Source organism: Tursiops truncatus, chromosome 10 (assembly GCF_011762595.2).
Source record: "Tursiops truncatus isolate mTurTru1 chromosome 10, mTurTru1.mat.Y, whole genome shotgun sequence".
NCBI lineage: Eukaryota > Metazoa > Chordata > Mammalia > Artiodactyla > Delphinidae > Tursiops > Tursiops truncatus.
Genome location: NC_047043.1, coordinates 14,032,278 through 14,060,075, shown reverse-complemented (window position 1 = coordinate 14,060,075; position 27,798 = coordinate 14,032,278). Strand labels below are relative to the sequence as shown.

At 37.3% G+C, this 27,798-nt stretch overlaps 2 protein-coding genes and 1 pseudogene across 9 annotated transcripts in view; 1 reads left to right on the top strand and 2 right to left on the bottom strand.

Annotated features, from left to right (window-relative positions):
- The window catches only part of DEK (DEK proto-oncogene), a 30,849-nt gene extending 9,429 nt beyond the window's left edge, over positions 1 to 21,420 (top strand). For both annotated transcript variants that reach the window (XM_019945065.3, XM_019945066.3), the window contains 5 exons: positions 1,935 to 2,123; positions 14,506 to 14,641; positions 14,946 to 15,094; positions 19,105 to 19,173; positions 19,856 to 21,420. In XM_019945065.3, the coding sequence (XP_019800624.1) occupies positions 1,935 to 2,123; positions 14,506 to 14,641; positions 14,946 to 15,094; positions 19,105 to 19,173; positions 19,856 to 19,867 (555 nt within the window). In that variant the 3' untranslated portion in view covers positions 19,868 to 21,420. The remainder of the gene's footprint in view (positions 1 to 1,934; positions 2,124 to 14,505; positions 14,642 to 14,945; positions 15,095 to 19,104; positions 19,174 to 19,855) is intronic.
- Positions 11,578 to 12,419, bottom strand: LOC117313791 (large ribosomal subunit protein uL30 pseudogene; annotated as a pseudogene).
- Positions 21,421 to 21,783: 363 nt separating the features above from the next.
- KDM1B (lysine demethylase 1B) overlaps positions 21,784 to 27,798 on the bottom strand; it is a 55,628-nt gene continuing 49,613 nt past the window's right edge. For all 7 annotated transcript variants that reach the window (XM_033863880.2, XM_033863879.2, XM_033863881.2 and 4 more), the window contains one exon: positions 21,784 to 23,741. In XM_033863880.2, coding sequence (XP_033719771.1) covers positions 23,658 to 23,741 — 84 coding nt within the window. In that variant the 3' untranslated portion in view covers positions 21,784 to 23,657. The remainder of the gene's footprint in view (positions 23,742 to 27,798) is intronic.

The window sequence follows — 27,798 nt, the reverse complement described above, 5'->3', positions numbered from 1 at the left end:
GGAATCTTACTCTTACATCCATTTTTCATATCTGATTCTGTGATGATTACTCCTTAGTCTGATGGTATCAATCTCAAGCTATTTTCTGTGCTACCATATGCTTCCATCATTTGAGGAAAACACTATAAAGTCATTAATACTAATTTTTTCTGCTCTAGGATAGTCTTAAAATTATTGATTTAACATTGTTTTACTATCTTTTTGTACTTCTAGTTTGACTGTTAATCAGATTTTGTTTCCAAAAAGGGATGATGCTCTTGACATTGGATTCTGATTAATAGATTCAGCTATTTTTAGAACCAGTATAGGAAAGCTCTAAGGCATTTATATATTATTACTTTTTAAAAATGAAAGTCTCTTCGTTTATTTTTAGAAGTTGCATTTTCTTGATGGGTTTCTTGAATGATGCAACATTCTTTCACTTTCTTGTATAAATTTATCTAGCACCCATTCCAGTCCTCATCTTACTGATTTCACATACAGATTATATTCTTATAACCTGCATCTGGTTTCTGAGCTGACATAGGGATATCACATTTTTCAAATATATTCATGTCTTGGATTTCATTTAGTGAGTAGTGAGAGTTTGGACGGTGAGTTACCTTTTCTCCAAACAAGCATATCAAAGAATTTATCCAGATGGATTTGGTTCCTGGTAATAGGTGGTAATGGCAGTAGTTCACATAACAAGGTTATCTGTATACATTCTAGGAGGTCTCTTGTGGAGAACCTCTCTGAGAAATATCTTTGGTCCACTGACTTATTTTCTGGAGGTACCTAGATTGGCTGTTTCCCAGTCTGTCTTTAGAGAAGGGTAGGTCGTTTGGGCAAGCTAGAGGCTGTCCTGTGGGTTGTAGATAGCCTGAAAATGCCACATTACACAAAGCAGCCACCTTTTCTTAATTTTTGTACAGGTAACATTGACCCCTAAGACTGAAATTTCCTGGAAGAGAAGGGACCTGTGGTTCTGCTAGTTTCATGAGACATGCTTAGAGTTACCAGTAACATTTACACAATCGCGTATCTTAAGGTTACGTTACAGAATTTTCCTTATTGTAGAAAATAACATAGGCAAAAATAAAGACAAAAGATGCCCATGATTTTAGAAGTAAATAATTTTAATTCCTTAGTCTTTTCAGATCCTTTATGCAAGGTTATTTTATAGTTTTCAATTTCAGAAGTTAGTAAATACTCCCCTAAGAAACCATTTAAAAATTAAATTTTTTAGTTAATTAAATTATTTTCCTCATGTGATCTCTGCTTTTTAAATATACATGGTTTAATTGAATATCAGAGTAATGGCAGGGGCACTTATTCTGTGGTTCTTAATTCATTTCATAATTAACATACTCAACACTTATTGCATATTTAAAATCATCAGTGAGAATATAATCCTGGCATTATTGAAAGTAGAACCCATAGGTAATATGAATATAAACTATATGTTTCATCAATTCAAGATGTGTAAAGTGAGGTTTTATTTCCTTTATGGATGATTCCTCCTGGTCGATTAGTGGGTCCCCTAAAGCAAGAAGGCAGTGACAGTTTTAATGCTTGTAGGAGTGAAATAAATAGCAAGTCTAACTGAAAATATCATCTTGATGAAGTATAAACAAATATCTGAACTTAACACAGTGTGCACTTGGGCTTCTAGTCCCATATCAGAATGTAGAACACATACTTCTTTCAAATATGTGAAGAGTCTCTTGCCTAGAACCTAAGGTTCTAAAAAAATGAAAGGGTGTTGGTAGTGCAGACAAAAAGGTTGATTTGACACGTGAAGTTAAAGATGAATTCTCTGTAAAGCTGCTAAGGTTGGAAATAAAATTTCTTGAGACAGGAACAAGAAGAATTGAGTTGAGAAGTAGTTATCAAAAAGACGTGATTGACTTGGAAATATAATAGCTCATTGATGTTATCCTTATTTTATGCAGCCATTGCCAAAATCTAAAAAAACTTCTAGCAAAGGCAACAAGAAGGAACGGAACAGTTCTGGAATGTCCAGGAAAGCTAAGCGAACCAAATGTCCTGAAATTCTGTCAGATGAATCTAGCAGTGATGAAGAGGAAAAGAAAAACAAAGAAGAGTCTTCAGATGATGAAGATAAAGAAAGTGAAGAGGAGGTAAAATGTTGGGGTTTTTTCCTCATTTCTTTCCATGGAGAGAGTTAAATACTCCTGCTATATAATAGATTAAGACAGAAAGCATAGATTTGAAGGAACTATATGTGTACCATGTTGGTTGTTTTTAATTCCAAAGACACAGAAAGGATTAAGTGTAAACCCTTTCTTTCCCTTAAGGAGCTTTTAGTTTTATTGCCATGCCAGAGTGTAAGAGTTGGAAAAGAATGAAGTTGCTGTGCACTGTGTTTGAGCTGGACCTTGAAGACTAGAGTAGGTAAATGAAGGGGGAGGAGTACATATCCTGACAGGAACACAAAGGAGACTTTTAAAGAAATGTTTCATAGTATATTAATACTTTATGATTGACTTGTACCATTTTATTCTGCTTTATGCAAAAAGCAAGGGGTTTAAGGACCACCGTTTTATCTCAGTTTGGGATTATTTAATGAGACTAGTGGCATTTGAAGTTTATTTGATTGGTGGGCAAATTTTGTGTCACTTAGGAATGCCTGTCAGTTTCTTTTACTTGGCAGTATTTATAAAATGTTGAGAATGTTTAGTTTCCGAAGAAAAACTTTGGGAAGCGGAGAGCTGCTGAACCATGTAAGGGGTTAGCTTTACCTCTCCTTAATATCTTCAATCAAGTAGTTGAGGGAGAGGGTACAAGGAGGTGATTTCCTGTTATTGTTAACAGTGTTTTGCTGGCTCTGTTTTGACTTGTTTTGGTGCTCTCTTTAATGATCAGAACTTGCTGTGTAAATTGGGTAATCCCCCTTGTCTTATGTAGGGGCTTGATTAATGTGGCTTGACATTTTGGACCAAGATGATTCTTTGGTGTTGGAGGGGGCTGTCTTGTGCATTGCAGAGTATTTGTCCACTAGATGCCGGTAGCACATTCCTGTCCCCAGCCTCCAGCTGTGAAAACCAAAACTGTCTCTAGACATTGCCAAATGTCCCCTGAGGGCAAAATCACCTTCAGTTGATAACTGCTGGATTAGAGAGAATAAAGATGTGGTGAACTGTGATTTTATAGGTGTGCATTTTGTGTATACTTGTCTTTAGGTATTTAAAATCCATGCTTGTTTTAAGGTCAGATTTTATAAAGACTTCTATAAAGCTAAGTATAGAATGCTTCATAATTTTAAAAAGGATACTACAGATCCAGCAGGTGTTTCATAACTAGTATCTTAATATATTTTTGGTATGAAGGAAGATGAGTAATCTGAGCACTAGCGTTTTTATGGAATAGATTTTAAGGACATGTAGGAGGAAAACGTGTTATTTATATGTGAATATAAATAGTGGCAATTTTGCAGTAATAGATTTCCTCATTCAGCAAATTTTGGGTTATCTACTATTGTGTATTCACTACGCACGCTTCCCAAGACCTTTTTAAAGGCAGACTTAAAGCATGAAAAGTTGTCGTAGAATATAAACATCTAATTTTTTTTGTAGAAGCAAGATGATTAGCATGGCCTTTGGAAACTGGGTTCAAATCCCAGCTGTACTCTGATTGTCACTGTTTGACTTTGGGCAAGTTACTTGTAAATTCTGTACCTCAGTTTCCCACCTTTAAAATGGGGATAATGATAGTACCAGCCTCCAAGGGTTGTATTAAGTGCCTTTATTTAAAGCACTTAAGAGTAGTACTTGGCACAAGTACTATGTAAGTATTAGCTGCTGCTATTACTATTAGTATTAAGATGACATTTTACCATATGCAAGATTTATAAATCCAGTCTTCTTGTCATTACTAAGGTGCAGGTTAAAAAGTGAGGATATTTTACACTCGTTTTCTCATTTGCTTTCCAGATTATTGTCCCTTTGTTCTGAATAGAGTTAGTTGACATCTGTGAATGTAGATGACTCCTGATTTATAACCATATTGGTTCCTGGATAATGATCACAAATGGAACTGTTCCACTACAGATCAAAGCCTTTCTTTCTTCATTGCCTTAAATGAGGATCATTTGCTAGAAACCCAGGTCAAATGATGAAAATCCATGGAGAAAAAAAAACACAAAAATGCCGTTCAGACATTAAGTATGTAAAGCCACATAGTCTAAAAGCTATATCATAATGCTCTGTTTTCTGCTTTGGTTTTTCTACTTGGACTGGTATTGACAGACTTCATAAAATATAATGTCAGTAAAATCTAGACTGAGAAATCTTTTCCTTTCCTGATAAATCACCCTCTAGCAAACATAGGTATTCTTCATTGCTTTAAAGACTCCTTCAAATTTAGGGCCATCCTCCTCAAAAACTTTATTTCTGATTCCATTGCTGTGAAAAGCTCTGATTGCCTTTGAAAGGTAAGTGTTGGCAGGAAGGATAGTATTTCTATAGTAACTTTGTTTTCCCTTATTCTGTTGTTTTGAGGAGTCTGTTAAATGGCATCCTTGTTAGGGACTTCATAAACTGAGGTATTTTTGGTCAATACTATGAAAAGACCTCTTTTCTAAGAGGCTATACAGAGGAATTGCAGGTTGATTGGAAAAGTTGAGGATTGCTTATAGATGTAATTTTTTTTTTTTTTTTTTTGTGGTACGCGGGCCTCTCACTGTTGTGGCCTCTCCCGTTGCGGAGCACAGGCTCCGGACGCGCAGGCTCAGCGGCCATGGCTCATGGGCCCAGCTGCTCTGCGGCATGTGGGATCTTCCCGGACCGGGGCACGAACCCGCGTCCCCTGCATCGGCAGGTGGACTCTGAACCACTGCGCCACCAGGGAAGCCCTATAGATGTAATGTTTTTTGCAGATTTTTTTTCATGGAAAATTACTGGGTTAATATTATTTATTTTTATTTCCTGAAATGAATTTTTCCTTCATAGATAAGAGTTCTCCCTGTTAAGATCAGCTGCTTGTTATTTTAGATTCTTGGAGTAAATAACTGAACTTGTTTCTTGTTTCCTCTGTAAATTGAGAGCTTTGGACCAAATAATCTGTATCATATTGCTGAAGTCAGAAGTTTTAAGCAGAAATCCAGTTCAAGTTATAGTTGTTCATTAGCCAGTTATATGAGGCTGAATATTATTCACCTGCTACTTTCCATATTTAGCTGTGTGAAAGAGTAGGATACTTAATTTATAAGTAAATATTATTTTAAAATGTATGTTTGTAATCACTGAAAACTGCAGTTGAAACAGAATTGACAGGGTTTTTGTTTTTCTTTTTAAGTCTTTTATATGAAATATGTCACATTTAGCATGTTAGCCAGCAATTGCTAAGACATTTTGTTTGAGGTTCTCTGTACCTATACCTCTGTTTCTATGATATGCAGCGAGCGGTTCCCAGTGATTTTTAATTCTCTTTTTCTTTAGAATTAATTCACATAAGGAGGTGCTCTTTCTGAGTGTGACCTGGGTAATAATTCCTTTATAAAAGAGCTGGTCTAAACTTCTTTATCACCTTGGCTCTTGGACATTTGCTTACTTAGGGCAGTAGAAGGAGAGCAATTTGGAACCAGGAAGAAACTGATAGATGAGATTTCTTTAGAATGAGAGAATAGAGGTTTAATTATTTTCTGTAAACTTATTATGAAAATCAACTGATTTACACATTGGAGTAGATCTTTAGGGGAGGATTCCTGAAATGAACCAGTGAGATTAAACCATACTGAGGCATGCCATTCACAACAGGTATTACCTTAGGTACAGAGAAATTATTGAGAGTACAGAAAAAAGAACGGAGAAGCAGTGCTCTCCACATTAGAGAAAACAATTCTAATTATATTTTAGACCCTTAAAAGCTAGCTTAATGCTTCTTCAGTTTTTGTTTCCTAGTGTTTTTATAAATACTCTTTATCTCTAGGAAAGTATAAAACAAACTATAGATATTTACTTTGTGAGTATTGAATTTATCTGAATGTTCCCAGATACATCAGGAATATCTTCAGCTCTGAATACTTAAAAGCCCTACTGATAATGTCCAAAACAGGAGTTCCCTTTTTCTTTCAGGACAAGAAGTCCGCAGAGAGGCAATTCTGGGCTAGTAGAGTGGCTCAAGAAAGGTACTAAGAATTTGGGGACTGTCTCTTCCTGAGCCACCATCTTTACATGTGGCATTAAACCTCATGATCTCAGGATGATTGTTTTACCTTTAGGCATTGTATCCCTGTTCCAGATAAAAAAAGAGTAAAGGGATTTCTTCTAGTGATGTTTTGGCTTTTTCCCCCACTGGCAGGGATACCTTTTACCAGAGATCTCCAGGTACATCTCATTGGCCAGAACTTTTTACCCAGCCACCTCTAGTTGTAGGGGAGGCTAGTAAGACCCAAGTGTTAGCTTTCCTGCATCTATAAGAGGAAGGCAGATAAAAAGTGTGATGTTGAGTGAGCCGTCCTACAATGTTTACCAAGTGAGAGAAATTTTCAGTTATAGTTTTGATAAACATTTGGGCCATTTGAGAAATTATTTGGTAGTGGTGGGAGGGTGAACGTGAAAGCTTTGTTAGTCCTTAAATATGTTCTAAAAAATAAGAATTCCCCCATCTCAATCTGATCAGAGGAATTACAGAATTATATAAACTATTGAAACCTTTTGTTGGAAGGCAAAATTGAATAATTACCATAATAAAATCTGTTTAGGGTTAAACTTGCTTTCATAATCTTTTGTGGAATATAGCAAGGTTTGCACATTCTTTACTCTTGGCACTCTTGAGTTTTCTCAGCCAAGTTGTTAAAAGAATAGTGTATTTTAAGCTAATACTTATTTTGTTCATCTGTTCACCCAGTACAACCTTTCTGCTGTGAGGACAGGATTCTGGCTCTGTGACAGGCGTCTTTTTTGGAGACCCTCCTTCAATAGCCCTGCTGCCTATAAAAGATAGGTAAGCCTTCTCCCAAGAATTTTTTTTTGCCTTCCTTCAAAAAGTGCTTGTGTCATTCCTCTGATTCTATACCTTCACGGTTATCAGACACATGGAAAATCTCCTTCAAATTTTTAAAAATTTATATTACTACAGTACATTGTAAAAAGTTTAGATGACAGTACATTGTACTACCTGAAATTAATGGCAGCTCTCAGTTTTATCTGTTTCCCTTTAGCATGTAAAAAATACCTACAGTACTGGATGGTCCTGATTGAACCACTCACAGCATATTCAAAAATGGCAAGCCAGAATCTTAGAAATAAATCCTATGAGAATTTGGAAACTAGCTTTTTCTTTTTCACCTAATTTTTTCCCATACATTTTGCTAAAAGACTCACAGTCTTGCCTCCTATTTGATTAAATAACAAAGGTGTTAAGTATCATAAGTACTTCCAAGGTTTTTGCTTTATAATGCCACGTATTGTGTTTAATTACTGAAATATTCAGAATATTTTTAAAAAGACTTAAAATAGGGGGCCAGTACTTGGTTTTTAATGTAATCACTTTTCGATTGCTCAGTTCAATAAATTGAGAGTGTGCTAAGTGCTGTTGGGGTTACAGAAAATATTTTCCTACCCAAATACCATTTGATTGACGCTTAATATAGGATTTCAAAAGAAAGAGAACCTCTCTGTTGATGAGTGAAAGCTCTGGGGAGAGAGGGAAGAAATACCAATTGAAATTGACCTTGGGGATAGAAAGGAAAGTTGGACACGTGAACAAAGATGGGGAGTAGGAAAGTACTGTGACAGACACGCTTGTTTGTGGTTAGGTAGTTTGTCCAGAAGTAAAGCAGTTAGAGATGAAGCTAGAGCAACGTACCTTGAAGCCAGACTATAGAGAACCCACGTGGTTGGGCATGGCTGTGTAATACAACCTTTGGGGGTAGATTGATCATTCTCCTTCCTTCAGAATGGTTGTCTTATTCTACCTGAGCATTTTGCTAAGTGGGGAAAAGAGACATGGCCTCTGTCTTCCAGGAACTGACAGTCTATCTGGGGAGAAGTACCACTCATTCCATAAGCATTTATTGGTATGTAACAAGGAGGATACTATTGAGATCTGCTGTGTGCCATGTACTTTCACATCTTGCTTCTTATTTAGTCTTGACTCCATGAGAGAAGGTGATATATCCTCATTTTTGTACTTTGAGGATATAATAACCAACTTTCCAGAGCTTTAGGTCATACTTTTTGTCTTCAGCTCTATGTCCAAATCTGATTTTAAGCAGTAGCTTTAGGAAAGTTAATATGGGCGTATATCCACTTCTGCTGGAAAAAATTTAAAACTAAAAGCTATTGACATAAAGGATCCTATTGATCTCTTTATCTGGCGCTGTCTTTCCCCTATATGTCTCCAGTAGTTCATGATCTAGACTAGGAGTTGGCAGACTATGGCCTGTATGCCAGATCCGTTTTTTTGGTACAGCCGAGAAGCTAAGAATGGTTTTTCCATTTTTTAAATATTTGTAAAAAAAAAGGTGAATGTACAACAATGACCATATGAACCAGCAAAAGCTAAAATATTTACTGTCTGGCACTTCATAGAAAAGGCTTGGTGACAGATCTAGACCATATATTTCTCTCTCATTTTACTGTGGTGCTTTTAAAAAATACATGGGTCCCCAGGCCGCACACTTGATTTTTTTTCTCTCTCTCTTAAATGTACAACCTATTTAGGTAAGTTGTGCCAGAAGACTGATACTAAAAATCAAGAAGTTTGGCTAACTGCTATTGATAGAAAAAATGTTTGTCTTAGCAAGCAGAGTGATTCTAATGAAATAGAACCTCAGGGTTGGAATAGATCGTTAAAGTTATCTACTCTTCAAGGATCTTTTCCCATCCCAGTTTTCCAAATAGTTACATAGCAACTGCTGTGTGCCAGTTCTAAGCTCTGCAGTGGAGATCAAGAGACAAATAAGAGTCTCTGTGTTAAGCCGTTCAATCTAGTTGGTAGGAGGGGAGCGGTCAAAGATTAGGAGGGAGAAAGTACAGTAAGGTATAACTTAAGAGCTAAGAAAGTGGTTTGCTCAAGATGGAGTATTTAACTCTTTCTAGAGGCAGGTAGGGAGCAAAGATCCAGACAGGGAAACGTCATAGGAAGTAGCAATTTGATCTGAGCCTTAAAGGATAAACAGGAGAGGTTGGCATAACAAAAGAAAGATTTGGAGAAAACTATGCAAAATTGGATTACACCAAAGGCCCATCTTGGCTTCAAAAAAAAAAAAAATTTTTTTTTAAAGAAATGATCTTGAGCCCATACAAAGTTAGGAGGTGAGGGCCAGAGACAGCCCTGATACTGAGTTTGGTTGTCCTTTGTTGCCCTTCTATATTTTCTGCCAACATTTTTTATTCATTGTTATTATCAGTAACATTTGTATGTAACAGAAAAAGTTAAATTTAACAGTATGATAAATAGATTATGATATCATTGACTTACTGCATTGGTTTAGTTCAGTAGTTTCACCTCTGGCTTAAAGAAATACATAGGTACATTAGTCATTTCTATAAGCAACTAATGCAGCAGGAGGCACACTGAATTTAATCAAGGTCTTGCTTCTTACTAGCTGTAAGACATTGGCTCACTTAACTACACAGATAAATTTTCCTTATTTATAATGAGATCAACTGTCTTTGGATTTTTTGTGTGTGTGCTTTGTTTTGTTTTTTAGGTCATAGATCGTGTATGTGAAAATAGTGCTATACAAATGCCTTTTTTCTTTTTCCTTTTAATTACATTTTTAACCATGTCCTGGGTTCAGAGTACAGGTAAACCAGATCCTGCAAACGATATACAGAGGTGAACATGACAAGAAATATTTACATGGCTACTTTATGGCGAACACTCTTGTGGTTGTTAGGGACAGATAGAGCTAAATTAGATAGGTGTCTCTTCTTGTGGAGATTGTCAGATAACGCCCTTAAGAAACTTGTAGTGTAGTGGGAGAAGAGACATGCAACCACCTACAGTTTAAAAAACATAAATACGTTAAATATTTCTTTGGTGCCTTTTATGTATTCACTCATTTGATCCTCACAAAATTTTACAAACATGGCCATAGTTTGTCAAATCTGCAATGCCTGTAAGGCATCATTTTAATGTAGATTGCAAAATGTACCCCAGGATCTGAGATAAGGTGTGGGAGGGGGGAGTGTTAAATTTAGCAAAGTCTGGTATTATTACCTCCAGTTTTACAGATGCGGAATCAGATACAGAAGGGTAAGTGACTTGCCTGAGAATGCAAAATTAGTCACTGGTGGAGTCAGGATTTGAACCAAGGAAGTTTGGCTCTAAAAACTTGTGTTCTAATTCACTGCTTCACAGTGCCTTCCAGAAAGAAGGGGCAAATGAATTGTAGGTCAAGTACTGTGGGATTACAGATTAATCAAGTTGGTGGTATTATAAAAGATTTGGAGGAGGTGATTGCTAAATTGGGTTGAGACTCATGAGTGAGGTTTTCCTAAGTACAGGAGGGGGAATGAAAGTAACGAAGACTTGAAAGGTCATGTAAAATTTAAGTAGGCATGTTTTTTAACTTCTCAGTTCTCCCAGGGCCCCTTTTCATTACCTCAGAAATACCAGATTGCCGTGTTTGCCTTAACTGCCAAAAATTGTACGTTGGGTTCCAATATCAAGGTCTGTCTTTTGAGATGCCCTGTTTCCCAAAGTTACCTTTTTTTCCTATACATAATATCTCATCTTCAGGGCAGCTCAAATGATTCTTAGCAGCTGCAGGGCTAAAGCACATGATGTGAGTTATTTATCTGATTGCCTCCCTGCTCAAGATGAAACCCATAAGTATGAGTTTCTACAGTTTATTTTACTACCCAGTTTTCACTGTTTCCCCATGCCAACACTTACCAGTATGAAAAAGATACTTTACTGAATTCCTACCTTAAGTTTGTCACAGAGTAATTTGTAACTGGTTACTAAAGATAAGAGAATTCCAGTGTAAATAACATAATTTGTTATTACAGAGATTCGGTTATTTGTGGGTCCAGTTCTACCAGAATGTAATGAAATAAGCATGATGTATCATGGTTAGTTAACACAGGTGTCACTGAGGCAGTCTTACTGCTATTCTATGTATCTATTCTATGTGTTTGCCTTTTAAAGAAAACTTCAGGTTATTGGAGGAAATTACATTTGTATGATGAAAGAATTCCTTTACAAAAGGAAGCACTCATAATAGTAGTAATAGCTAATATTTATTGTTTCCTCTGTGCCCAGCACCATTAAAAGTACTTTTGTGTATTAATGTACTTACTCCCCCTAAGACTGAGTACTATGATTTCCCTCATTTTATAAACAAGGGAACTAGGGCCCAGAGATGTACTAGGTCTAGAATTTGAAACTAGGCAGCTTGCCTCCAGAGCCTACACTCTTATCTATTAGTTTGTATCTTCTATAGTACTTCTGACAGTATGTTTGCAACCTTTTTGTTAATAGATGATAATAGGCTAGTTGTCCTTTTAAAAAACTGTAGAACACTCTCCCTTTTAGAAGATTTAAATATAGAAAGAAGCTTAAATTTAATTTTTTTTTTGTTTGTCCAATTGTAACTTTTTTTTTTTTTTTTTTTTTCAATTTGAGAGCAGTCACTGTTTATTAACTGACCGGATTACAAAAATAATCATGGTAGATACCTTAGTTCATCCTTCTTATAAGTCTGTTGATCTGGTCTTCCCTGTTGCCAGCATCTCCACCTTCTACAAAATGGGTAGTCTTTTTCTTCATTCCACCTCGTGGAGAAGACAATTAGAAGGGCCACAGGAAGTTGTTTGCTTCTTTGAAACGTTTTCCAACAGTATAGATCTCATGAATCAGATCCTCCATGCAGATAATACCGTATTTGCCAAGAGATCGAGCAATCAACACGTTATCCGTCAGGGCAATTCGCTTCTTGTTGATTTTGCCATAACCACGCTTGTAGATCAATTCATTTACTGACTTCAGGTTTGGGTACCCCCATGCAATGTATGGTTCCACAATTCTCAGCATGTTAATTGAAGCCTTGTTGAGCTTCACAAAGGTGCCATTGAAAATCTGACGGAGGCGAAGAAGCTGCAACACCTTTCGAACCTTTGGGCTCACACCATTGATACCTCTGATCCTGATGACAAATGCCAATTTGGGTTCCGCGGGTACGTAGAAGTTGCCAGCTTTTCTTGCCATCCTAGCCATTCGAATCTCAGTTCTGTACATCTGCCGGTACTCCTTGTGATAGTGCTTAGCTTTTTCATAGATGAGCTTCCTCCTTGCCTTTCGAAGCATCTTCTGGGCAAATTTCTTTCTCAGGCGCTTGATCCTAAGCTCTGCGAAATTCTTTCGCTTTTTCTTAAGGGTTTCTGGCACAGCAGGAACCTTCTTTTTCTTCTCCTCAGCACCTTCCATGGTTTCAGCCGGGAAAGAGGCCAATTGTAACATTTTTTAAAAATTTATTTTATTTATTTATTTATTTGGCTGTGTTGGGTCTTTGTTTCTGTGCGAGGGCTTTCTCTAGTTGCGGCGAGCGGGGACCACTCTTCATCGCGGTGCACAGGCCTCTCACTGTCGCGGCCTCTCTTGTTGTGGAGCACAGGCTCCAGATGCGCAGGCTCAGCGGCCATGGCTCACGGGCCCAGTTGCTCCGCGGCATGTGGGACCTTCCCAGACCAGGGCTCGAACCCGTGTCCCCTGCATTGGCAGGCAGACTCTCAACCACTGCGCCACCAGGGAAGCCCCAATAGTAACATTTTATGGAGATGGCTTGATTATGCTTTATTTATCACTGCACAGTTTTATGCTTTATCCAATTATTACTACTCCCAAATGCAGGTTTAAAAATGGCACCATAGTGTGTGTTCTTTCTAAAATTTTACCTTATACCCTGGCCTTTAAAGGCTCTGAAAGTATTTTAATCATCTGATTCTAACTCTCTGATTTGAATGGGGATCAAGTGGTAATGCTTATAACATTGTTGCTCTCCCTTCCTCATCCCCCCCCCATGCTTTCTGTAATAACTTAAGTTTATTATAAAATATTTGAATGACCCGCAGGTCCAGATTTTATTAACCTTTGACTGATGAGTGATATGTAATAGTCATTATTCTGTGTATTAAGTGCATCAACAGAACTTATGAAGTTTTAGTATTTCCTTTCAGAGCCTCGTGTGGTTCTTAGGAATTAAGTGGATGCTTAGTAAACTTAAAACTTAGTTCAGGTTAGTCATAGAAAATTGATGAACCATTGATGCCTTTCCGGCAACCCTCGTGTCTGGAACACCTGAGAATTAGGAAAAAAGTATAAATGGCCTCTAAATAGCAAAAATCCATAGGTGAAGCTTATAGACTTTATTTTTAGAAGCATGTTGGCCCTTTGACGCTGCTTAAATCCATTTTTTTAGTCGCAGTTAAACTAGATAGGTTAGCTAGTTTCCGGCCAACAGTGTATTATTGAGGTAGTGTAGGGTGATACTACACTTAAGTAAATATGTACAGTGGATGGCAGTGTAGCAAAAGGAAAGACAAGCACTAAAATCCAATGAACTTCACTTAGAAATAGCTTGAGCCCACCTAAGTTTAGAACAGGTTGGTCTATGTACTTTAATTTTTCTTTACGTTCAACATAATGTCTCTGTCCTTAAAAAAAAAAAAGGTTGAATTTTGATGATAATCTGAAATTCAGAGTATAAAACATTTGGAGAAACATTCTGTCAAAAGTGATTTGCGGTGTTTTTGGTGTGTAAAGATGAGATTTTAAGTTATCTTGAGGTACTTGCCTTATATACAGGTACTTTTACCTTCAGGAACATTAATGAATTAACGTTTCCTAATTTCATAGACTCTGCTTAAGACAAAGTTACAGTGAACGATAATTTTGTCATTTTAATCTAACCGTATGTGTATACTTTGCTTTTATTTTATTATCTGTGAGTTAGTGTTTAAGAAAACAAGTTCTGGAGTCAGATCTATTTGAATCTCACTTCTTTATTTTATTATGTGACTGGACAAAACCTCTCTGAGCCTTCGTTTCCTCATACATTTATAAATAGTTTTTGAGCAGCTCCTTTGCACCATGCACTGTTACAGGAGTTAGGGATATGTCAGTGAAAACAAAAAGGTCAAAAAAATCCATGTCCTCATGGAACTTACCTTTTAGTTGGGAGAGACTGACAATAAATAACAGAATATTAATAGTACCTATATTTTAGAGTTTTTTTCAAGATTAAGGTCTGATGGGGTAGACCTTAGTTAAGGGAGGGGTAGACAGTTTTCTATCCATAGTGTGTAATAAATGTGAGCACCTAGTAATTTTAATGTTTGATTCTTCACCTCACCTGACTAGTCTCGTGTTGGGATAAAATTAAGTTCATTGAGTGTATTAGTCATCTCAAAAATTAATAATTAGTAATAATTTTTCATTGGTGATATTGAACACATTAATTTTCTCTAATATTGTTGAGGGGTGTGGAGGAGTAGAGGGATCGCAGGTAATCTCTCATCAGTGTATGTACTTTGTTTTTCTTTCCAACAGCCACCAAAAAAGACATCCAAAAGAGAAAAACCCAAACAGAAAGCCACTTCTAAAAGTAAAAAGTCTGTAAAAAGTGCTAATGTTAAGAAGGCAGATAGCAGTACCACCAAGAAGAATCAAAATAGTTCCAAAAAAGGTATGTTAGAAATGACACATTTTCAGCAGCCTAAAGATATACATTATATGCTATAATACAGGTTTTTTTGTTTTGTTTTTTTATAATACAGTTTTTAAGCATGTGTGGAAAATAGGTAAACTCTGAGGAACATTTGAGGGGGGAAAATAGTATACCAGTGTTTTAGTTTTTAATTTTTTAATCTAATACCTTTTCAAGGATCTGATGAATACTTACAGAATTCTTCCTAATGTGTCTTGAATATTAATTTACTTTGCTTTATAAGAAAAATTTATTTTCATGTCATAAAATGTCTTACTTTTAGAAAGTGAATCTGAGGATAGTTCAGATGATGAACCTTTAATTAAAAAATTGAAGAAGCCTCCTACAGATGAAGAGTTAAAGGAAACAGTAAAGAAATTATTGGCCAGTGCTAACTTGGAGGAAGTCACAATGAAACAGATTTGCAAAGAGGTAATTGGACAAATGCTGAGATCATTTTGCTTCTGTTTGAAAAATTCTTTCACCCATCCCTCACTTGGAAGCTAGATTCTTATGTGCATTCATTCATTGAACAAATATTTATTGAACTACCACATGCCAGGTATTCTTACAGGTGCTGGGATACCACTTTCAGTAAAATAGTCAAAACCTGTCCTATTGGAGTCATTTCGTAAATAACATTTGAATGTATACAGTGAGTAAAGTTAAGGTAATACATTTCAAACTCCGTAGATGTTCTTTTCCTGATCTAGCAACTATTTTTATTGATGTACCCCTAGATTATGTTAGTTTAAATAAGCAGGATCTTGTGGACCACCTTATTTTCAATATTACTATGATAAATGAGATGTTATAGATTAGGTTCTTAGCTCAAACTTCTCTTAAGTTCTTCTGATGCTTCTCAGGAAATGAAATGATCTAGTCTTGAATATGATTCTGTAGCGATTCCATACTGTAGACCAGAATTGGAAGGTTTTAAAATCTAGTTTCTTATGGTAAAATGAAATTAAAATTTGAAATGTACCAAAGGTGGAATATTCTTTACCTTTTTAAGACATACTGTTTTTCTTATTCAGCATTCGCTGAGCCTCTGCTACATATCAGGCACTGGGATAGATGTTAGAGGGGGAGCAGGAGAAGCCATTATTTGGCTTCGGGGTCTTGTGTAATCTAGTGGGTAGAAAGAGGCAGCTGTTTTAGTCACTTAGTACAGTGTGTGAGAGCTGTGTTAGAAGAGTACAGAGGGTGCCACACCACCACAGAACAGAGGGTACCTGCTTGGGAATGGGGGTTGGGGGAGTCTGAAAAGGCATCTTGGAAGAGGTCTTAGAGCTTCAGCTTTCATACAATTGAGGAACATCAACACATTCACATAAAACATGACACGTAATGACTGCGAGGAATAATCATTAGTTTAATTTGCAAGGAATAGTCATTAGTTTAATTTGGCTGAAGACTAGAGTTGGAAGGAATTCTTCACAGAAGTTAGGAGAGAATACTAAAGAATTCTGCAGATTTTATATGTGTTGTTACAGAGTTTGATTTTTCTCCTTGAAGCTAATGAGGAATTGGGAGGCAGGGTAGGTTATTGAAAGGTATTTGGCAGGAGCAGTCTAGGATGACTCTTAAAAAAAAAAAGATTTTTATTTTTTAAGGGTCATCCTAGACACATCAAGAAGAACGGACTGGTGAAGAATGAGACAAGAGTCAAGAGAAACCTTTACATCATAATCAGAGTTATAGGGCTGCCGTAATCCAAGTCTGAAATCGAGAGCCTGATCACAGGTTGCTCCGTGTGGGTGTAAGGGCTTGGGTGCATTAATCATAATAGGGAGTAGAACAAAAGGCTACCTCTTGAGGAAAAGATGAGTTTTGTTCTAGACATTTGAAGATGGAGTATTTGAAACATCCAAGTGGGAGAAATGGTGAACATTGTAATTCTCCAAGGTAGGAGAGAAACCTAGACTAGGATATTGCTGGGAGTTAAAACCAGAAGATAAGGTGGCCTAGAGAAGAAGGTAAAGGATGAGAAAGGCAAAGGACAGACCTGGAGACCATTATCATCAGAGTTGGGAAGTAATTCCTACAAAATGTAAGAAATTGTAGAGTCAGTAGTAGAAGGAAGGCCAGAGAGAATAGTGCTGTAAAAGCCAAGCGAGGAGAGTTTCAAGAAGGGGCAGGGAGGGGTAGTTCCCTGCCTAAGAAAAGGTAATTAACTTACATGGGACATTGGACAATGGCTGTGGAAAGTCAGGTCACAGAAAAGAAACATAAATGACCTGTAAACGTGAAAACATTAACCTTCCCTACTAATGAGGAAGATAGAAATCAAAAGGAAATACTTTTGCTTATTAGCTTTAACAAAATCTTTATAAAGATTAACAGTTTTCAAGGTTGGCAATGGAATAGGGAAACGTACTCTCATCCTTTAAGTTGTAATAACTTTGGCGAATAATTAGGTAGTATATTAAAATTTAAGTGGCAAATACCCTTTAACCCAGCAATTCCGTTTCTAGGTCTGTATCCTAAAGACATAGTCACACCTGCACAAAATGATTTCAGTAATGTTAAGCGTGTCTGTAATACTGAAAAGTCAGAAACAACCTAAATGGCCATCAGTAGGAAAATGTTTAAACTGTACATCCATATTTTAGGAATATGAACTGTGTAGCAGTTCAAAAGAACATGGAAAACCTTCCAGGTATTGTCAGATTTTTAAAACAGAGGTATTTCCCTATTTGTGTAAATACAGAAAAACTATATTGCCATTGATATATTTATATGTTTGTATATAAACTCATTTTTAAAGGTCTGGAAGAATACACAGCAAATTGATAACTGGTTTCCTTTAGGGGAGAGGAACAAGGGCAGACTGGAAGGAAGATTGAAGGGAGACTAGTTCTGTTCATTTGAATGAGTTTTGTGAATACATTTGTGTAATTTTAAGGGGATTGTTAATAACATGGAGAGGTCAGGTGAGAAGAACGTAAGGGTTTTTTTTGGACTCAGCAATTAAGAGACAGTTGTTCACATAATAGCAGTTTTGAAGGGTGGTAAATGCCAGGGTTGTCCCTGGGACTGGGAATTAATAGTGAGGAAAGTGAAAGCTTCTGATTTAGTAGTTAAATTGGGGGAAGATACAAGTTGATAAAATACTTTTTAAGGTCAGAGGAGAGTGGAAGCATGCGTTAGGCTAAGGGACAATTCTGGGAAAGAAGATGAAGGTACAGGAGCATTGAGTGTTGGGTCCCTGCAGAGGTAGAGGAAACAGGACTGTTGATGAATCCAGACACAAATGAACTGGAGGAGAACAGGCACGTCAGGAAGTTGAAGGAATTCATAGTAATGGCTTCTTGGCTGAGAGCAGGAGTGTGGGACACTTGAATAAGGGGATGAAATTGCCACTGATGAGAATGTAAAGGGGGACCTGATTAGAAATCCTTGGGATTTCTAGGGAGGCTTTGACATTGAGTACCAAGTGGGACCATTTTTTTTTTAACTTTATTCAAGTATAGTTGATAAAATGGAACCATTCTTTTCAAATTTGTTACATTTTCGCATTTGTTACATTTTCAGAATTTAACCATATAAAAGTTGGTAGTTAGACCAATTAAGGGTTGGAGTTTTACAGAGAAAGAACAAAGGGCAAACAATTAGAGTAATGTAAATGATTGACTATATTTGCAGAGGTTGGCAAACTACAGCCTGTGGGCCTTTGTAACACAGACATACACCCATCCCTTTAAGTGTTGTCTATGGTAGCTTTTATGCTACAATGACATAATTGAGTAGTTGTGACGGAAACTGTCACTGGATAGCTGAAATCATTTACTGTCTAGCCCTCTACAGAAAACACTTGCTGACCTTGAATTAGACAATAGGAGTGAAGCCAGCTTGGTGTATATGGCAGTTCAGAACCAGAAGTCATTGTGAAGCCAAGCAGGAGGTATCAAGTTGGAAAATTTAGAGAGTAAAAATTTAGGAGTGGAGGACTCAGCGATGCAACTGGATCTCAGTGATGCAGCTTTGGGGAGGGGATTGAGCAATGCTCTGGGGGCTGAAATTCATTAGAGTTGAAGTTCAGCAATCATAAGTAGTGTTAAGATGATGTAACAGAAAAAATAAGAGGATACCTAAAATATCTGATAGATAACCTACCAATATAAAGAATTTAATCCATTTAACCTAAGGTCTATCTAGAAGTTTTCCTCATCCATGTTTATTGTTAGTTCAACTGAAACTCCCACTTTTATAAAACACTGAGAATGTTTTCATGCTAGTTTACTGCTCTATATACAGTATTATTGAAACTACTCATTTGTTGTAGAATGCTACATGGTGAACCACTGGTGGTTAGAACGTACTATTCAAACGTACATGCAGCTCTTGTCCATGGCACACATTTCTTCATTATCCAAAGATAGAGAATATTATTGGATTTTTAAATCTACTTTTAACATTGTTTTTCCTTTTCACTATAGGTATATGAAAATTATCCTGCTTATGACTTAACTGAAAGAAAAGAGTTCATAAAAACAACTGTTAAAGAGGTAACTATATCCAACTTTTCGAACTTGGATCATTTTGGACTTATAAGACAAAAGAAATTACATGTATCAAATACTGCGTGTTTTTCAAAGTATTTATGTCACTAAATATCACGTGATGCTCAGATTTCCTCAAAATGGGAAAGATAGTTATTTTCATTCCCATTTTAGAGCTTAAAAATAAAGTTTGAACATTAGTGACAAAACCTGGCCTCAGATGAAGATGTGGGTTCAGTGTACATGGGTAGCTGGGCATCTCAGAGTTCATACAACCACTTGAGCACATGTTCCTTTCTGTCCACCAGTTAAAGGCAGGAGAAGATCAACAGTAGCTGTAGTCTTATATTGATCCCAGCTGATTTCCCAAGGTCACAGTAGTAAAATAGAAGTTAAAAAATAAAATGAGGGCTTTCCTGGTGGCTCAGTGGTTGAGAGTTCACCTGCCGATGCAGGGGATACGGGTTCGTGCCCCAGCCCCGGTCCGGGAGGATCCCATGTGCCGCGGAGCGGCTGGACCCATGAGCCATGGCTGCTGGGCCTGCACGTCCGGGGCCTGTGCTCCGCAGCGGGAGAGGCCACAGCGGTGAGAGGCCCGCGTACCACAAAGAAAAAATAAAATGAGGTTTTATGTGTTCCAACTGTTGTATGTTGGGTATGAGGAAATAACGTTTCTCTTTCATTACAGCTAATTTCTTAAGAGGACAGAAACAGATGACCTGTACCCATGGATTTAAAGATCTGATTTATACCATTATACCAGCAAAGAGAATGTATTTCCTTTTCTAAATCTTTGCAAGCATTGTGTTGGTAGAACTTCCTTCTGACCTTTTTATCTTGAGTGTTAGGTGAATTTGCGTTTGCCATTTTAAATTGCATTTCTATGCAGTTTTTAGTTTAAATTTTTGCATGGCAGTAATTGTCCCTTGCTTTTATAGTTGTATTTTGTACATTTTGGATTTCTTTATATAAGACTATAGATTCTTGAACTGTTGTAGTTTTTAGTGTGCGCGCAATATTAGCTTAAGACATACTTTTAATCGTAGAACAGAAACGATCATAACTGGCATTTATACATGCAGAGACTATTGCAGTATTTAGCATATGAAATATTTTGAATACACATCTGTCAGTGTGAAAGCTCAGTGTGTGTTCATCATATTAAAAATACACAAGCTTCAGCCGTCCAGATGACTGAATCAGAACTTTTCTCCTGCATGTGTATATATGTCAAATTGTCAGCATGACAAGAGTGACAGATGTTATTTTTGTATTTTTAAAAACGAATTTGTTGTATATAAAGTTTTTTTATTTCTTTTGTGCAGATCAATTTTTAAACTCATATAAGTACGTATCTTTACAGTTATTATAAACTATGAAACGTCAGTGTTCAGCCAGATGGTATGACGGAGCAGTGAAAGTCAGAATTCAGTGAAGAAAATACTGAAGGAACATATAGTTCTCTGCTTTGCCTTGGAAGTGTCATCAATTTATAGTTTTAGTGTTAACCCTGCAACAGTGTCTGTAGATACATTTTATAGTGAGGATAGACCAAAATCAACACATCAAAACTTCAAAAATTTGGGAGAGTTGGATTAAGTAGAAGCACATTTTGCTTATAATAAATGAACTGATTTTTATTAACTGCTTTTGCCCATATAAAATGCTGATATTTACAGGAAACCTGGCCACGTTTATAATTATGGTGAAAGTACCAGTTGTAATTCCAGATTAAGATAATGTGTAGACAGTAGTGGGTATCTGACAAAGTATTTCTCAAGTGATAACAGACTTATTTTTAACATTAAAGAAACTTAATGTATTTGTGGAATCAGGGGTGTTAGGCTTTAAATTTTGGCCAATTAGGATTCTAGGTGATCAACGTATGGACCACTCCTGAATGAGACTAATTTTGTCTTTTAACTTAACTGTCTTAATCGGTTTATTAAATTATCTCTTAATTTTAAAATAAAACATGCTGCTTATACAAGAATTAGGCCTTTGATAAACCATTGAGTGTTTAAAATATCTTGCATCATAGAACAGAAATATATAAAATTGATATGTTGACTGTTAACAGGTGTTTTCACAGGTTTGACTTGTTTCTTGATAAAGTTATTAAGACATTAGAGAAAGGTATACTTAATACAAATTAATGGAATAAACAACTAAATGAGACTTAATAATTGGCATTTGGTTTTAAATATTTAATTTGTTCCTATAAACCTTGTCAATAAAAATAATAAATCACCACCTCTGTCTCTTTGCATTTGATGTTTTAACATGTATTTCAGAATAGAGATTTTTAAATGGATTTAGCCCCATAGCCTATATAATTTGGAGTGCTTGTCAGTGGTAACTGACTGATTTTACTTTGAATTAAATACATTACAAAGAAATCCCTAGGGAAAACTTGAAGTGCTCTCATGAAACTAAGTTGATCAAAGTTAACAATTATGCGTGACCATTTACTTGAAAGGGATATGCAGTAATGCCTATGACCTAAGAAGTCTAAAGATGGTTTAGAGGTTGAGGGGATTGATTTGGTGTGTGTGAAAGTTTGTGGTGAAGATGTATCTGCTTAAGAGTGTGCATTCACCACTACAGTGCACAGTGTATTTGAAAAACAACTTTTATTAAGCAGTTTTATACAATCAGCGGTTCACAGTCTGCAGTTCAAACATTGTGTATATTCACTGCTACTCAATTACAAAATCTTCAGACAGCAGTGAAAAACATGCTCAAATAACTCAAGAAGAAAAAGGTACCGTGGTTCTTTAAAGAACAAAATGTTAGTTGATGTCACTTGAGACAGGAAATGAGGGGTTTTTAAAAAAATTTACCATACTTTATTTAGGTAGGTTTTCCCCTTGTTTGCTTATAGCACTGTACAAGTTTAAGTGCCCAGAAACTAAAGTAGTAATGTACTGTGAACCATTTCACCTTAAAATATTTTGCATTTATCACTCGACACATGCTATTCTTTTAACATTTTAATACATAAAACACTTGAAAACAGAATACTTCCCAATCAGTACCAATGAGTCTCATCAGATAACCTAAATATCAACATTTTCCTGTGTTAACCTTGAAACCAATATACTGCTATTTGCTTTCTTTCAGTTGTAGAATACTTTGCTGGGGAGGGAGGTGTGTCTCAGCTCTGTCTAAAGTTCACCGTATGTTCTTTCTATAAAATACGATTTCTACTTATAAGCTGACTTTAAATTTTAGAAATATCTAATATTTTGAAAAGTGGTTTTAAAGTCATTTTGAGTCCTTTTTTAAGCTGACCAATATATTGAAAGAATTATTCAAAGACTTTTTAAAACAAAAGCACATAAATTACCCATATTTCTAACCTGTAAACTGAAGTTTCCTGGCAAGATGGGCATCCTGAAGACCCTGAAATCAATGTTTATTTTTTCTTGTCATGAGTGAAAGAAGGAAAAAGTAAATATTTACCATGTACTCAGGCTTTTAAGATATGGCTTATAAAATGTGTAATATTTACCAGGATATTACACATTTTTCTGCAGTTTTCCAGTGGACCTGCCTATGGAATACTGAAAACGTAATTCTATAAAAAATATTCCTAGAGATGTAATCAGTTATTTTAAAAAGAGGCAGTGGGGAGAGGCTTAATTATTCTGACAAGATCCTTCTGCGAGTGGTTGCCAAAATTGAAGCTATTTAAAGTGTGCCATCCACCCAAACATGACTAAGAAAAATAGCCATATTCTATGTCTAAAGTATGAAGACCACACTAGCTCTTCCCAGTTCTCAGTGATACAATAACATGTACTGTTGAAGGAACTGAAAATTTTGCTGTTTTGCCAATGAGTGCACAAATCTAAAATTTTTTTTATAAGATACCTGAATTTAAATTTCTTTTGAACACCCAATGGGAAGAAATATGTACAATATAAAATAGAAGTTTCATTTACCTTTGACTGAAGAGTTTGTGCTGTATTCAAAACGGAAAGATTTCTTTCTAAATTTTAAGTAAAAGCTCAATATTGGAGCTACATAAAACTCTTAAGGCTCATTGGCAAAGATACTGATAAATTGTCATAGAGGAAAAGTACATGGCTTTTTTTTTTTTTAATCCTGCTTGATTGACTTGGTTTCTCAATGTGTGAAAATTGGTCAGCCAAAAAAATGTCAGATTTAAAGGGAATCTCCAACCATGGAAGGATCATATCCAAGGTCTTAATTTAAGGTTATATTCTGCCTTATTCTGAGATCCGGAAGATTTAGTGCTAGTCAGACCTATGGAAAATGCCATTAAATATAAGTGCTTACAGAAGGATTCTTGGGGCTAGTGCTTTCAGAGTGGTAAAATGGGTTTACATTACCATGCCACCTTAGAACATTTCAGTTTTGCTACCCAGAGAGGATTTTTTGTTTGACTTTATCAAAGTGAGGTTTAACATGTTTTTCAGACTCTCCCATTTGGGAGAAGAAAGCTGGGTCCAGATAAATTCTGTTTAAAATGCCGCAATCTTACTTGCTTCTCGAACACCACTCAAATATGCCCCTGTAACAGTTTGTGGAAAATGCCTGTTTGTTGCCTGTAAAAAAAAAAATAATTGTATAATTTGAGATCATGTATAAAGAATTTAGATGAAAATCAAAAGGTAAATACAAACTTACACTTTCTATGATCCTCCTAAAATAAAGACTGTTGTCGCTCCTGTGTGCTCACATGAACACTCTACTCACCCATCCATAGCACCATGTTTCACCAAATTTATTCTACGATATAGTCAGTGCTCCCGTGAAATACTGTGTGACATTCATTAAGATATTGTCTATGTGTGCCAGGTGCTGCAGTTAAGGATAAGACACAGTCCCCTCCCATCAGACAATCTTAGTTGTTAAAATCAGTGATAAGTAAAACAAGCACAAAAAGTGAATCACAGTTCATCCACGGCTGGAGTTTTGCTAGATGGGTATAACAGAAAGAGTTGGGTTACTCCAAGGTTAGATCAGTTCAACAGGAAGGGAAAAGACAAAAGGTGAGGACTGCCAACAGGAGAACCTCACTTTCAAGGAGGTTACAGTGGGAACAGAATAAGCAAACCAGGAGGACAGGAAACTTGAATTCATGACCGTTAGATATTAAAGACAAGGTCTGGGATGTGGTTATGGGGAAGAGTAGCTGAAATGGGAGTCGAGTAGGTCACAGAAAAGGGAGGATAAGAAACAGATGAAGTTCCACGTGAACTAATTTAGGTTCCATGTCACCTAAACTGATGAATGGAAAACATCCAGGTGCCAAAGACTTTAGTAAATGGGGGAATGACCAGGAGGTCAGTAGGAATACAGCTACGGGGGGAGGGGGGGAGAGTCACAGTGACAGAAACTTCAAAGAAATGGCTTTTATAAGAAGATGAGGTAACAACTGTATCAAAGCAGCAAAGGAAAGTCAAAAACTTCCAAACCCTGTTCATGACCCTTCGGCACATTAGTCTAATAGGGCCATCTCTTGGAAGCAGTTCACAGCTGTTGCCTGGAATGTAACCATTATGCTCTGTTCCTACAAAGTTGGCTCTTCACAGGCCAAGGAGGAATCAAAGACAGCTGTTTTTAAAATTACATTCTTCTGTAAAAATTCAAAAACCCTGAAGCGAAAAAATTAAAAACACTATTTTAGATGAACCAGGAAGACCTGTATAATCCCAAACTATAATATACAAAGTATGAAGGCAGATCAAAGAGTGCTGAGAATTCGTTTATTCTGCTAAACTGGGTGGATGTGTGTGTGTGGGGGTGGGAGATAGCAAAGGGAAACCAATTCACCCTGAAAAATCCTTCATAAATCTCAGCCATTGGTGCCATCATGGAGGCAGAGGCTTGGCAAGGGTGAAAAACTGAGGACTGGTTTAAAAGACTATGAAGAGTGGGACTTCCCTGGTGGTTAAGAATCCTGCCAATGCAGGCAACACAGGTGCCATCCCTGGTCCGGGAAGATCCCACGTGCTGCTGAGCAACTAAGAAACACAACTACTGAGCCTACAACTACTGAGCCACAACTACTGAGCCTGTGCTCTCAAGCCTGTACTCCACAACAAGAGAAGCCACGGCAATGAGAAGCCCACGCACTGCAATGAAGAGTAGCCCCCCGCTAGATGCAACTAGAGAAAGCCCATGCGCAACAATGAAGATGCAACATGGCCAAAACGAATAAAAAATAAAAAGAATTTGAAGAGCAATATGGTCCCTCATCAGGTTCCCCACTCCCCCTACTGCAACCCCCAGGAGTTCTGAGGTACAGGGCAGGGGTGAGGTGCCAAACAAAATGCAATTAAATATAACTAAGAGTGAGGCTTCGAGTTCCCAGAATGCCAGGAGGTGAGCCTCTATCATGCAAACGAGAAACTAAGAGAAAAGAGCTATAGATAGATCCTGATGTTTGGGCCCCCAACCTCCAGCTGACAAGCTTGCTGGAACCTTCAGTTGGCTTTTTAAAAAGTGCATCACTCAAATCTGAACAGTCAAGGACTGGACATTCGGACATATGGGAGGCAAAGGCTAAAGTAAACAAAATAGGAACTCAGGAGCCATGTAAGGAACAAGTTACGAAGCAAGAAGAAAATGCTACCAAAAAGGAATAATCTTAGAACAAGAAAGTGCTCATAAAGTAAAGGAGCCAAAGTTTAAAAAATCGACTCAAGGGTTAGAATATAAAAAACAGCAAAGAGTAACAGCAAAGAAGATTAGAATCAATTCAACAGTTCCAATATATGAAATAGAAGATCTAGAAATAAGAGAAAAATTGTAAGAATGAAATGAGCAGAGTAAAAAAAATCTAGAGGATGAAGGACATGAGCTCCAAGATTATAAGGAATGCAAAAAAATGGCACAGAAAGGATTAGGAATTAGAACTGCAAAACATTTCTCAACAGAAGTAAATCAAGAAAGAAGAAAGGCTGACCTCACACCCATTAGGACAGCCATCATAAAAAAATAGAAAATAGTAAGTGTTGCCGAGGATGTGGAGAAACTGGAACCCTTGTGTGCTGTTGGTGGGAAGGTAAAGTGGTGCAGCTGCTGTGGAAAAGAGTGGTGGTTCCTCAAAAAACTAAAAAACAGAACTAATATATGATGCAGCAATTCCACTTCTGGGTATACACCCAAAATAACTGAAAGCAGGTTCTCGAAGAAATATTTGTACACCCAGGTTCACAGCAGCATTATTCACAATAGCCAAAAAAGACAGAAGCAACTCAGGTGTCCATGACAGATGAACAAACTAAATGTGATAGGTGCATATAATGGAATATTACTCAGTCTTAAAAAAGAAGGATATTCTGACACATGCCACAACATGGATGAAACTTGAGGGCATTATGCTAAGCGAAATTAGCCAGTCACAAAAGGACAAATACTCTATTATGATTCCACTTATATGATGAGGGACCTAGAACAAATTCAGAGAGACAGACAGTAAGTTGAATGGTGTTTTCTGGGAGCTGGGGGAGGGGGAGTTGTACACAGTTTCGGTTCTGCAGTATAAAAACGTCCCGGAGATGGATGGTAGCAATGGTTGTACAACAGTGTGGATGTATTTAACGCCACTTAACTGGACACTTGAAGATAGTTAAGGTGGTAAATTTTGTTATGTGTTGTTTGCCACAATTTTAAAAATAAATATTAAAAAAAAGAAAAAAGAGAGGGATCTAGGAAATAAGAACCCCAAGCCTGGAAAGTGGTAAGGAGGAGTGCTGGGAGGACAGCTCTGCAGGGGTCCCTGGGATCAATCAGTGCAGCCTGGAGTAGAGGGAAGATGCCGGGAAAGGGGGCTTTGAGAAACAGAACCTACAGGCCGGCCAGAGGGATTCAACTGTGAATTAGAGATGACTCAAGAAGGGGGAGGCTTTGGAATTTCCTGGCGGTCCAGTGGTTAAGACTCTGTGCTTCCACTGCAGGGGACACAGGTTCCATCCCTGGTCTGGGAACTAAGAGTCGTGCATACAACGTGGCCAAAAAAAAAAAAAAAAAAAAAGGAGTGGGGAGGCTTAAGGAGTGGTATAAAAAGAATTAAGCTAGTGAAAGAAGAGGCCATTGTGACCGAAGAGAAAACAGCTGTGTAAGAAAGGAATCAGTGAACGCCTTCCTTCCTGGCTCAGCAGTAAGCAGCCACACCATATAAGCACTGACACCAATTTAGTGAAAAGTGTTAAAAACCAGGGTGGGCTAAACCTTTAACCTGATAGGAAGTCGGGAGATATGTCTAACTTCTTAAATCAGAAGACAACAGTATAAAAATCTTAAAGCAGGGCTTCCCTGGTGGCGCAGTGGTTGAGAGTCCGCCTGACGATGCAGGGGACGCGGGTTCGTGCCCCGGTCCGGGAGGATCCCACATGCCGTGGAGCGGCTGGGCCCGTGAGCCATGGCCGCTGGGCCTGCGCATCCGGAGCCTGTGCTCCGCAACGGGAGAGGCCACAACAGTGAGAGGCCCGCGTACCGCAAAAAAAAAAAAACCAAAAAACAAAAAAACTTAAAGCATGAAGTAAATTCCAGAAGAAACAGGAGAAAGAGTTAAAAATGGCTGCTCGGGGAGTTTGAGGAGGGTGCTGTCAGGGTACCTGGGGCTTGTTGCCGTAAGACTTTTGACGGCATTTG